Source organism: Cheilinus undulatus, linkage group 1 (genome assembly GCF_018320785.1).
Source record: "Cheilinus undulatus linkage group 1, ASM1832078v1, whole genome shotgun sequence".
In the NCBI taxonomy this organism is placed as follows: domain Eukaryota; kingdom Metazoa; phylum Chordata; class Actinopteri; order Labriformes; family Labridae; genus Cheilinus; species Cheilinus undulatus.
In genome coordinates this window covers 23,386,543-23,396,644 of record NC_054865.1, presented here as the reverse complement: position 1 = coordinate 23,396,644, position 10,102 = coordinate 23,386,543, and the positions used below count along the sequence as shown (strand labels likewise).

The 10,102-nt window shown below is 37.8% G+C and overlaps 1 protein-coding gene across 1 annotated transcript; it reads left to right on the top strand.

Moving 5' to 3' along the window:
* The first annotated feature begins 312 nt into the window (after positions 1-312).
* On the top strand, positions 313-9,868 carry ctsba (cathepsin Ba). The gene is made up of 11 exons (XM_041788915.1): positions 313-464; positions 5,018-5,141; positions 5,236-5,321; positions 5,499-5,613; positions 5,895-6,010; positions 6,348-6,433; positions 6,514-6,660; positions 7,137-7,253; positions 7,447-7,575; positions 8,256-8,337; positions 9,146-9,868. The coding sequence occupies exons 2-10, from the start codon at positions 5,019-5,021 to the stop codon at positions 8,327-8,329; spliced, it is 993 nt and encodes a 330-aa protein (XP_041644849.1). The 5' UTR covers positions 313-464; position 5,018; the 3' UTR covers positions 8,330-8,337; positions 9,146-9,868.
* Positions 9,869-10,102: the final 234 nt, after the last annotated feature.

The following is a 10,102-nucleotide window of genomic DNA, read 5'->3' as shown; positions in this document are numbered from 1 at the left end:
AGCATAAATTATATGCCATTAAACATTTTGTGTTGCAGCCTGATTCTCGTGGGTACAGTGTGTGAAGTTATCAGAGATGTGGGAGTTTTAGCACCATCCAGCGGTCAAACTGATATAGTTTAGATCTTTAGCGTCACGTTGCACCACACTCTCTTTAATGTGTTTTTACACGTTTTATACAGCCTTCATTCATTATTTAAATGTAAGAGAACATCACCGTTTCTTAACACCTGGACACCCACAGTCTTTAGTGAAACTGAGGAGTGGTGCTGAGTCTGACCGTAGATCACATGAGCTGTTTTCATGTGACCGGCTCACGTGGTGCCATGACAGGAATAAAACACGGCGGACGACCGCTTCACAATCACACACCTTGTTTATCAGAGACACACTGTATCAGAGTGGGAACCTGGAGCTGAAGATTCACTGAAGTTAACACCTAAAAGCTGACACAAGAGATACAGGTAACTGGGTTATGTTTGGGGTTTTATTTTTCATCCATTAGCGCTTATCAGCCGTTAGTTGCAGTTTGTTTAGATGGCAGTTAAGCTAGCTAAACCGGTCCGACTGTACATAAACTAGCTGGTTTAAAAGATAATAAAATGTTTTTTAGATTAATATTTTACACTTACATAGACTATTTGTTCCTTGTTTTCCTTTGTATAAGTGTTTTGTAGTCACAGCTCCATTTGTGGAGGTTGTTTTTGACCGAATATGTAAGCTTCATGGTCAGAGATAAGATAACATTTGAACATTAAACCAGGTGTGACTAATTACCTTAACACGCACCTGTATCTCTGGTGTTAGTTATTAGTACTCATACAAGACAAGCTCAGGAGAGTAGACAGATTTGCATTTAAAGACAGAAACTAAACTTAAAACCTGAAGAAAAAGTTAGCACCATAAAAATGGGAATAGAAAGTAAAAGCAGTTTTATTCAAGCTGGAGGCAACTATTATGTGAAAGTAGACAAAAGAAAGGGGGCTTGAAAAAATATTTTTTAGTTAGAAACTTTTCTGACAACAGAGAACAAGAACATGTAAGTTATACTGTGTTAAGTCATGTCTGTTTAAAATGACTCATACTCTACATGTAACAGTCAGGGCTGTTGCTTTTACTTAGTCCTTCAGTAAGTTTAACCTATCTTTTGCTCAACTGAGATAAATTAACATCTTATGAGTGCACAGGATTGATTTCACAGCAGGTCATTTAAGCTAGGTGTTACAGTTCATGAGTCATGTTTCAGTTCATTCAGATGGTGAAGTCTTTACTTGTTGAGTATGTTTGCACTTCCTCAATGTTTTGTTCTGGGAGAAACTACCTTAATGTACTAGAGCTGTCAGAAAACCAGAATTTTAAACATCTGATAATATGCTACTCATAAAAAATAATCTAATAATAACGTTACCTGTTTTGATACTAAGGCAACAAAAACAGTATTCAAGGCACCCAGTATTGGGAGCGTTCTTCTTCTCAATTATCAAAAACTGCAAGGAAAAAAAACTGCAAACTGTTCAAATTTCATAAACGGGTTGGAAAGTTTAGGTGTTGTTGAAATTGTGCAATTTAGACAGTGTACAGAATTTAACTTACAGTTTGTGGCTCCTGGAGTCAGGCCTCTCCTACTGACCTGTCTTATGGGAAAACCCAAATCATACCCATCCCTATTTAAAACCATTGGTATCAGGAAAAATTTGAGCTCTTGACAACCTTGTATTGTATTATTTTATCCTGCCTGCATTTAAAAACCATTTACTTTTGCGACCAAAACCTTTTCTCAAATCTACTCTTTTAAGGTTACTTGCTCTACACGCAAGGATGTTGGAGAGGAACCTGACTTTCTAGTCTCTGTGGTTTTAGCACCGATTCTCAATTCTGTTTTCATGTAGACATCCCACACAAGGGGAAGTCGTCACAGCCACTTCACCTTTATATACTTTTGCATAGCGGGTTTGCATGATTCAGAGACAACCTACTTTAAGCCACAAAGTCCTGCTGAAGTCAGAACCCTCCAGTCTGACTCAGCATATCAGGAAACTTTGTACTGATATGTCGATGGTGTGGAAAGTTGACATAAGACTAATTCCTCCAAGGGAGGCAAGATGCTGTCAGCCTTTTGAGTTTCGCTTCCCAAAATCATATCGTTATTGATTCTACAGATTTTTTTTTTTCTTAGTGTGGTTGACCACTTCTCATAAAACGGAAAAATAAGCTTGTCTTGCTGTTTTAATTTCTCTTAAAATTGAATTTTTTAAAAATCTGTCATGACTAGCAAAAACTTGTTTTGGATGCATCAGCAGCAGAGCTCTCCTGCTAGCATGAACTCATTGTTAACAGTGCACTTTGGACTCTTAGTCAATAATATCCTTTAGTCTCAAGTTTTCTTAACATTAGACCAGATAGAACATGCCGTTACATGTGCTTAAGGTTTTTTTTAAAAAACAATCTGTAGAAAAGTCACGAAGACTGAAGGGATTTGAGTACGTTGCACACTACAGGGCAGAGGTTCTTAACCTTTTTTCAGTGATGTACCCCCAGAATTTTTTTTTCTGTCAAGTACCCCCTAAAGAGTCCAAAGCATATTTGTCTTGAAAAACAACATTTTCTCCAAACATTTTAAATGTTAATTATGCATGACTAAAATTCATGGCAACTGTTCTTATCACTGAAATGTGGGCATTCAAACTAATGTAGTGAAAACGGTGACTGGACAGGCACAACACCATTTAAAACTTAATTAGTGTGCAAAACACTGCTCATTTGGAGTAGTCTCTTTTGAATTATTTGGAAATAAAAACCCAGAATAAACAACTTTGTTAAAAAAAAAAAAAACTAATAATAAATGTAATTATAAATTAAAGATTTGTACACACAAGATTGGTTAACAGCTTAGTGCCCTCTTTTGGGATCATAATGAAGAGTTCTTCTCAAACTTAAAGGGATATTTCAGTATTTTTTGAAGTTTAGTTGCATGAGGTAGCAGCAGTAGTAGTGGCATTAGCTACAGCTAGGCTATACAGCGTGACAAATGGGTATAGTTTCTCCCTGGAATTCAGAGAGATTTTGGTAAAAATGGGCCAGGAATCAATTTTGGCTCAAACCTACAGATTTTTTTGAAGCATTTATTTTTCACCCAGAAAGCATCTGTGTTTTTGACACTATTTTTCAATGCAAGAGCACATCCTATAGACAGAGAAACTGTATCCATCTGTTGCCCTGCATAGCCTAGCTTCCTGGCTGGTACAACCAGTGAGTCCTTAAAGTAGTGACTCTCTCTTACATCACTGGAGGCTAATGCCACTACTACTGCTAGGTACCTCATATGATTCAACTTAAAAAATACTGAAATATCCCTTTAAATCATGAACTTAGTTGTAGATAAACATTTCATCACAAAAAAGAAATCACTAATGTATTTATGAACTGAGGGATTGAGAATATAGTGATTGACAGGTGATGTCATGTGACATGTGCCAGGGTGCCTCAGACCATCCTGCCATAGGGTAGACTCTGGGTTTATAGGATCATAAAATTCAATAGCTCACTAAATATAAGATTCAATTTATTAACTTAAACTTGTATTTTATTGATTTTTTTTTTAAAGTTATTTCAAAGGATTTTTGCATGGAAACTATTTTTTTCAAATATGTATGTTTTAAAATCCCATGTACCCCCTGGAGTGCCTCCACAAACCATTTCAGAACCACTGGTATAGGGAACAGATGCCATTCTAAAAAAAGGGTCATTTCCGCTCTCTCCTTCCTCTCTGCACTTCCTGCTCGTGATGTTTCTCTGTTGTCAGTCATATGATATCAAACCAGTGTCACTGGAAACCACGCTTTACCTCAGAACAAACGGGACATGCTGAAACAGGTGGGCTGTTTTTCCAGGAGCAAAACAAGAGGGACTGTTTTTCAAGAAGGAGGGATCTGATTGGCTGTGAACCTGTTTAATCACTGGTTTATGTAATTTTATGTTAGGCTATAGATGATTCAAATATTATGCTTCTCTTATCCATCTCAAATACTTGTTTGGAATAAAAACAAGATTTTAGTGAATATGAAGCAGCATACTAGTCAATCCTGTGAGGTGTATGTCAATACCAGGGCAGAACACTGTCTGCCCTGGTATTGATTTTTCTTGACTCAGAACATCCTGCTGTTCAGAGTCAGGAAAAACTTCTCTGTAGCTATATAATGATCTCTAATGGCTCCTGATGCAGATCTCAATTTAAATTCTACCTTGGTAACTTGGCCTCCTATAAACCCACTTGTGTATTGGGCATGTGTGCCTTCTGATCCAGTGTGTTTGGAGAGGTTACTTAGGAGCATGACTGAGAATAAGAGTTTTTTTTCTCCACTCTGTGTACACTCTGTATGCATTTTCCACTTACAGATGTAACCAGTGTGACTTTGTCTAGTCAAGTGTGAACATCTCTCAGATGGTCCTGATTTCAGGAGTTTGGAATAACTTGTTTTAAGTGTCATACTGTGCTGTCGTGGGCTTTCTGCTCTATTATTAAGTATTCCAACCTAGGCTGTTATTTTGAGTTGATACACTTGGGATGTGATCTTGTAGCTGTTTTTTATTTTATAAGACATTTTTCTGTCAGCCTTCATCACTGAAATTTATGATTTATCTTGAATTGATTTAATAATTGTTGGTTTACCTAATGAAGTAATTGGCATATTTGCATCTTGTATTGTCTTGTTTATGTTGAATTTTTGATGTAGGTCTTTGTAGAGCCTAAAAGTAATTGTAGTTGTCAGAAAGGTGCTAAACAACAGGCTCAAGTCCTTTTACCATATATGCATTTATTCATGCATCTTGGAGACAGATTTATGGCTTGACATTATAATAACTAGCTTATTTTTTATGCCATGATGTTGGTTTCATATGATGCGTACTTGTCCCCATACAATAAGTTATTGAGTAAATGTATAGGATGTCCACAGCTTAAACACCTGTCTAAGATGTAAACGGTATCCAAACTCCTTATTTTGTTATTTTCTTCTAGAATGTGGCATGCAGCCTTCCTGTTATTGGCTGCCAGCTTGTCGGTGAGCCTGGCCAGACCCCACCTCAAACCGCTGTCCAGTGACATGATCAACTACATAAACAAAATCAACACTACCTGGAAGGTGAGATTTATGTATCTTTTGTATCATTATGTTTTTTTTCCTGATGAAGAGTATAATCATTCCTGTTTGACTGAATGTCTGCTGTCTCCTTCAGGCTGGTCACAACTTCCATAATGTGGACTATAGTTATATCCAGACACTCTGCGGTACAATGCTAAAGGGACCTAAATTGCTAGTTATGTGAGTGTTTATTCAGTGTTGTAAACAATGCCCCTGCGTTGAGTACATTTGTTCAAATAAGTTTCTGAGATACCCCTCCTCTTTAAAAACTAGAAAAATGCATCAAGTCCTCCCAAATTAAGCTTGTAGGTTTGCACACGTTAATGCTAAACTTTCTAACATTGTTGTGCCCTGCAGGGTTCAGTATGCTGGAAATGTAAAGCTGCCCAAAAGTTTTGACTCCAGAGAGCAGTGGCCCAACTGTCCCACAATCCAGGAGATCAGAGACCAGGGCTCCTGTGGCTCCTGCTGGGTGAGATAAAAACTTCTCAACTGCTCAGAAAAGCGTGTCCTTATTCATCCGCATGCTTTGATTTCTATCTAGGGTGAAGGAACTGGTTGTGGTTAATAATTTTGTTTGTGGTTGGTAATATTTGAAGAATCAAACATAGTTATATTTAGTATATACAGCCTCAGATCACACACTGAAAGGCAAATGCTGACAGTGCTGTTTGGTTCTCTTCATTGCAACTCTGCTGCAGAAACTCTGCAAAACAAGGGGCTTGTAACATTTGCGTTTTGTTGGTTTCACAGGCCTTTGGTGCTGCAGAGGCCATATCAGACCGTGTGTGTATCCACAGCAATGCCAAGGTCAGTGTGGAAATCTCCTCAGAGGATCTGCTGACCTGCTGCGAGAGCTGTGGCATGGGGTGAGATATGTAGTGTCAGAACATTTAAGATTAATTTAACTGCCAACTATATGTTGACAAAAATTCAGAGCTCAGTTGTAAAGTAAATTTACATTTCTAATTATTACCTATTAAATGACAGGAATGGCTTAATTTACTCGGGGGGCTTAGCTGTGAATGATCTGATATGATAGAAGTCCACTATTGAAGACCAAAAAATACCAATCCACTGTTTTTTGGTATTGACACATGTAGCCCCAGGAGAAAGGAATTAATCCCTTGCCTGTTCTGACTTAAGTGCATGCTGATATTCTTTACGTTTTGAGACATAATCAAAAACCAATTTTTTTCTTTTTAGATGCAATGGTGGCTACCCTTCAGCTGCCTGGGACTTCTGGACTAAAGCAGGCTTGGTCTCTGGAGGACTTTATGAGTCCCACATTGGTGAGTGTTTATAATACTGACTTGTGAGACCCCTTGTGTTATGTCTGCAGCTTCTTTCTAACTTCTTTATTTGTCTACAGGTTGTCGCCCTTACACCATCGAGCCCTGTGAGCACCATGTGAATGGAAGCAGACCGTCCTGCACTGGAGAGGGTGGAGACACCCCACAGTGCATCAAAAAGTGTGAACCAGGATACAGCCCCAGCTACAAAGAGGACAAGCACTATGGTGAGAGCCAGAAAGAGCAGTTAATAACTGCTTCAATGGTTTTGAACTTGAATGCAACTAAGCTTGGTGCCTTGAAATACTACCAGTGTTTTTTTTAAGAAGGAATATCTGACTTGGTGTTGCTCTACATTTTGATACTGAATTCATAAAATGAAAAAGTATGCTATTTGGAAAGTACAGAGACCATGTACTATATGATCTGTTATCTTGATATATTGTGCATGTATCTGTATTGAGCAAAAATACTAAAAAAATCTGTAATCAGCCACCAAGACAGAAATAATCTGTCACTTAAAGGCAAAGTTCACACTAACCTCCTTATGACTACAGAGTAGCTCACATAGAGAAACTGTTAATCTCAATATTCATTTCCTTGCCTCTTTTTTCCTCCATGTGTTTATCACATGCTGTATGTTTATATCCTAGCCCTTTCACAAGTTAGCGGACCTAAGACCCTAACCCAAGGTGTGTTTCAGGTAAATCATCTTACAGCGTGATGTCTGATGAAGAGCAGATCAAGTATGAGATCTCCAAGAACGGCCCAGTAGAGGGAGCCTTCACCGTCTATGAAGACTTTGTGCTTTACAAGTCTGGTAAGAGCACAAACACGCCTCACTGGACACTGGTACACTCACAACCTGTTGAGCACAGAATAAATGCTGATGTTGACTGTTTGCTCAGTGTTGTGTAAAACTGTTGTTTCTGATGTTCTCATACACACTAAAAAGCTGGAACTCTGGCTGACCTCCTCATCTGTGGTTCATGTTGTGTTTTTCTTGTGAGCAGGTGTGTATCAGCATGTATCTGGGTCTCCTGTTGGTGGTCACGCCATCAAAATTCTGGGCTGGGGGGAGGAAGATGGTGTCCCCTACTGGCTCTGTGCAAACTCCTGGAACACTGACTGGGGTGATAACGGTGAGTATAGACACGCCTTTTACCTTTTTTACTCCTTTACTAAAATCCAAACAGTCTAGATCCATCTTTGTAACAATTGTCCTAATCTGAAAAGCAGGCTGTATCCTAAACAATGGTAAGATTGGTAAAAAAATAGAAAAGGGGGGTGTCTCTCAAAAACAGACTGTTGATGCAAATTTTACAGCAGATTTCACAATGGATAAATTGTAGCCACAGATGGCCAATCTGTTACACATTGTTTCACAGCCCTGTCACAAACACTGTGGGGGAAAAAATGTGTCACTTCTCTGCTCTCATTCACTGGGTCAAGAGATATGATGCTTTCTAACATTTGATCTACTCCATGTTGATGGACTGCTTTGACTTGCACCACCTAAAGGTGAATATAAAGCATACGGGTTTCAATAAAAATCTTTAGAGGTGCACTGTATTTGTGTTTTGGTTGTGTTCTTTAAGAAAAGTTCAAACACTTTTCTGTAGCAGGCTAACCACCAGTAAATGTACAGTTCCTCCATTATTTATGTTAAACTCCTTGAGCTAAATGTATTAAGCAACTGCTCTGAATTTAAGACCCAAATGCCCATACTGTACATTCCAGTTGTTGTTGGTGTTGGGACAATATGTCGTTTTTCAGTTGTTATAAAAAAGCTCTTTAATGTGTGAACTGTTCTTGTCCTCAGGATTCTTTAAATTCCTACGTGGATCAGATCACTGTGGTATTGAGTCTGAGATTGTAGCAGGGATCCCCAAATAAGTGCCAAGGTAAGACAGCAAAACATGTTACTGAAACATTAGGTACAGGGCTTAAACAAACATGTACTGTTACTGTGGAGAACAAATCTGCTGTGTCCTTCCTTATGTCAACTATGTATGTATGACTTATTTGTTCAGCATTAGTTCCACTGATCTCAATTAAACTGTTGGACCAGTACCCAAGTAGTTCCCAGCCTAAAGGGTTAAGTTTCTTTCTTTTTTTTTTTTTTTTTTTTAAGTGGGGTTTTGAGGTACTCCTCAGTAATATGTGTAATAGCCACAGTGGACACCTGTCAGCTTAAACACTTTAAGGAGTATACCATTAAGTTTAAGAAAAACTAACTAATAAACTTTTTTGCCAGTACGCCACTATGTTTTAGGGCTGCTATGAACCACAGTACACATTTGTTCTTCCACTTGTGTTCGACTGGTTGTACTATACAACCACACCTAAATAGAATAACACTTTAAACCTTCTGTAAGAAACTTTTTTTTTGTTAATTTTGGCATCCACTCTGGACAAAACTGTTCCTTTCATCCTTTTCTAGTTGTAGGCAGTGATTTAGTTTTTTTGTTTGTTTGTTTTTAAACAGTCTTATCCTGCTTCTTTTCAAAAGTCATCTGACTTTTGAAGCCTTCTCCATGGCAGAGTTAATATGTTTATAATAGTAATTTTGGAGAAAAAAAACTCCCCACTGATGGTATTGTTAGCTTTTGTCTAACAGAAGGAGGTAACAGTATGGATGCACTCTGTTTTATTACTAGTTAAAGATGGTGGCTGTAGGTCAGAGTATGTTACTTATTGTTTCTCTTTCAGGTTTTTCAGCTTGAAGGTCTATTACCTAACCACCAGAGGACGACACACTCCACTTGCCTAGACTGGACTCGGGCTGCCCTCAGCTCCCTTCAGCCACTGTAGTTGCAGCTCAGCAGTCAACTTTCACACACACTATACACAGCATGTCCTTTTCTCAAGCAATTGAAGAGCAAGTTTAATGGCAGAGTATGACAGCAGTTATTTGTCTGCACATATATCATTGTAGCTGGATTACGGTGTTTTTTCTGAATGAGCTTTGAAACGGTCTTATTCTTCACATCTTAAAGCATGGTCAGTTAAAAAAATGCCCTAGAGAAAGATCTATTTTTAACTCTTGTTTGTGATCTTTTTTGTTTGATAATGTTCTATCTCAGATCATGTGAGGAAGACTGACTTGGCTGCTTTCCCCCGTTTTCACATGTTTTTTCTGCACTAGTCAAAGTAATAGTAATCTTTGAGCAAAATAGGTCTTAATTGTAATAAACACAAGACTCCACCTAATGCAGCCGAGGTTAGTAATTTTTAAATTGCTCTTATTGTAAAGCTTTATGCTTTTTTTTTCATCCACTTTGTTTCATGCCACAAATACCACTTTGTAAAGTTTAAATGTGAAATCATTAATTGGTGCCTATTAGTGTTTCAAACTTAGTTTTTTTTATATGGTTGAAATGGAATGTTTTTATTTTACTGCCTATCTTCAATAAAACAATAATTGGTCCCAAATGATTTGACTTTTTTTCAGTGTATACTTTTATTTTTCTCAGTGTTTTTACAAGTGTATACTGGTATTTTGAAGCACCACATGAATGACTGGATTAATTTACATAAAATGTAGGTCAAGTTTCTAGGAGTAGATTATCGGATATAGGGCAAATGTTTTGTAACTAGTCGTTAAGCATTATTTGTTTTGGTAAACCTTTTCATACATTAAATTATGAATATAATAGAACTCAGTCT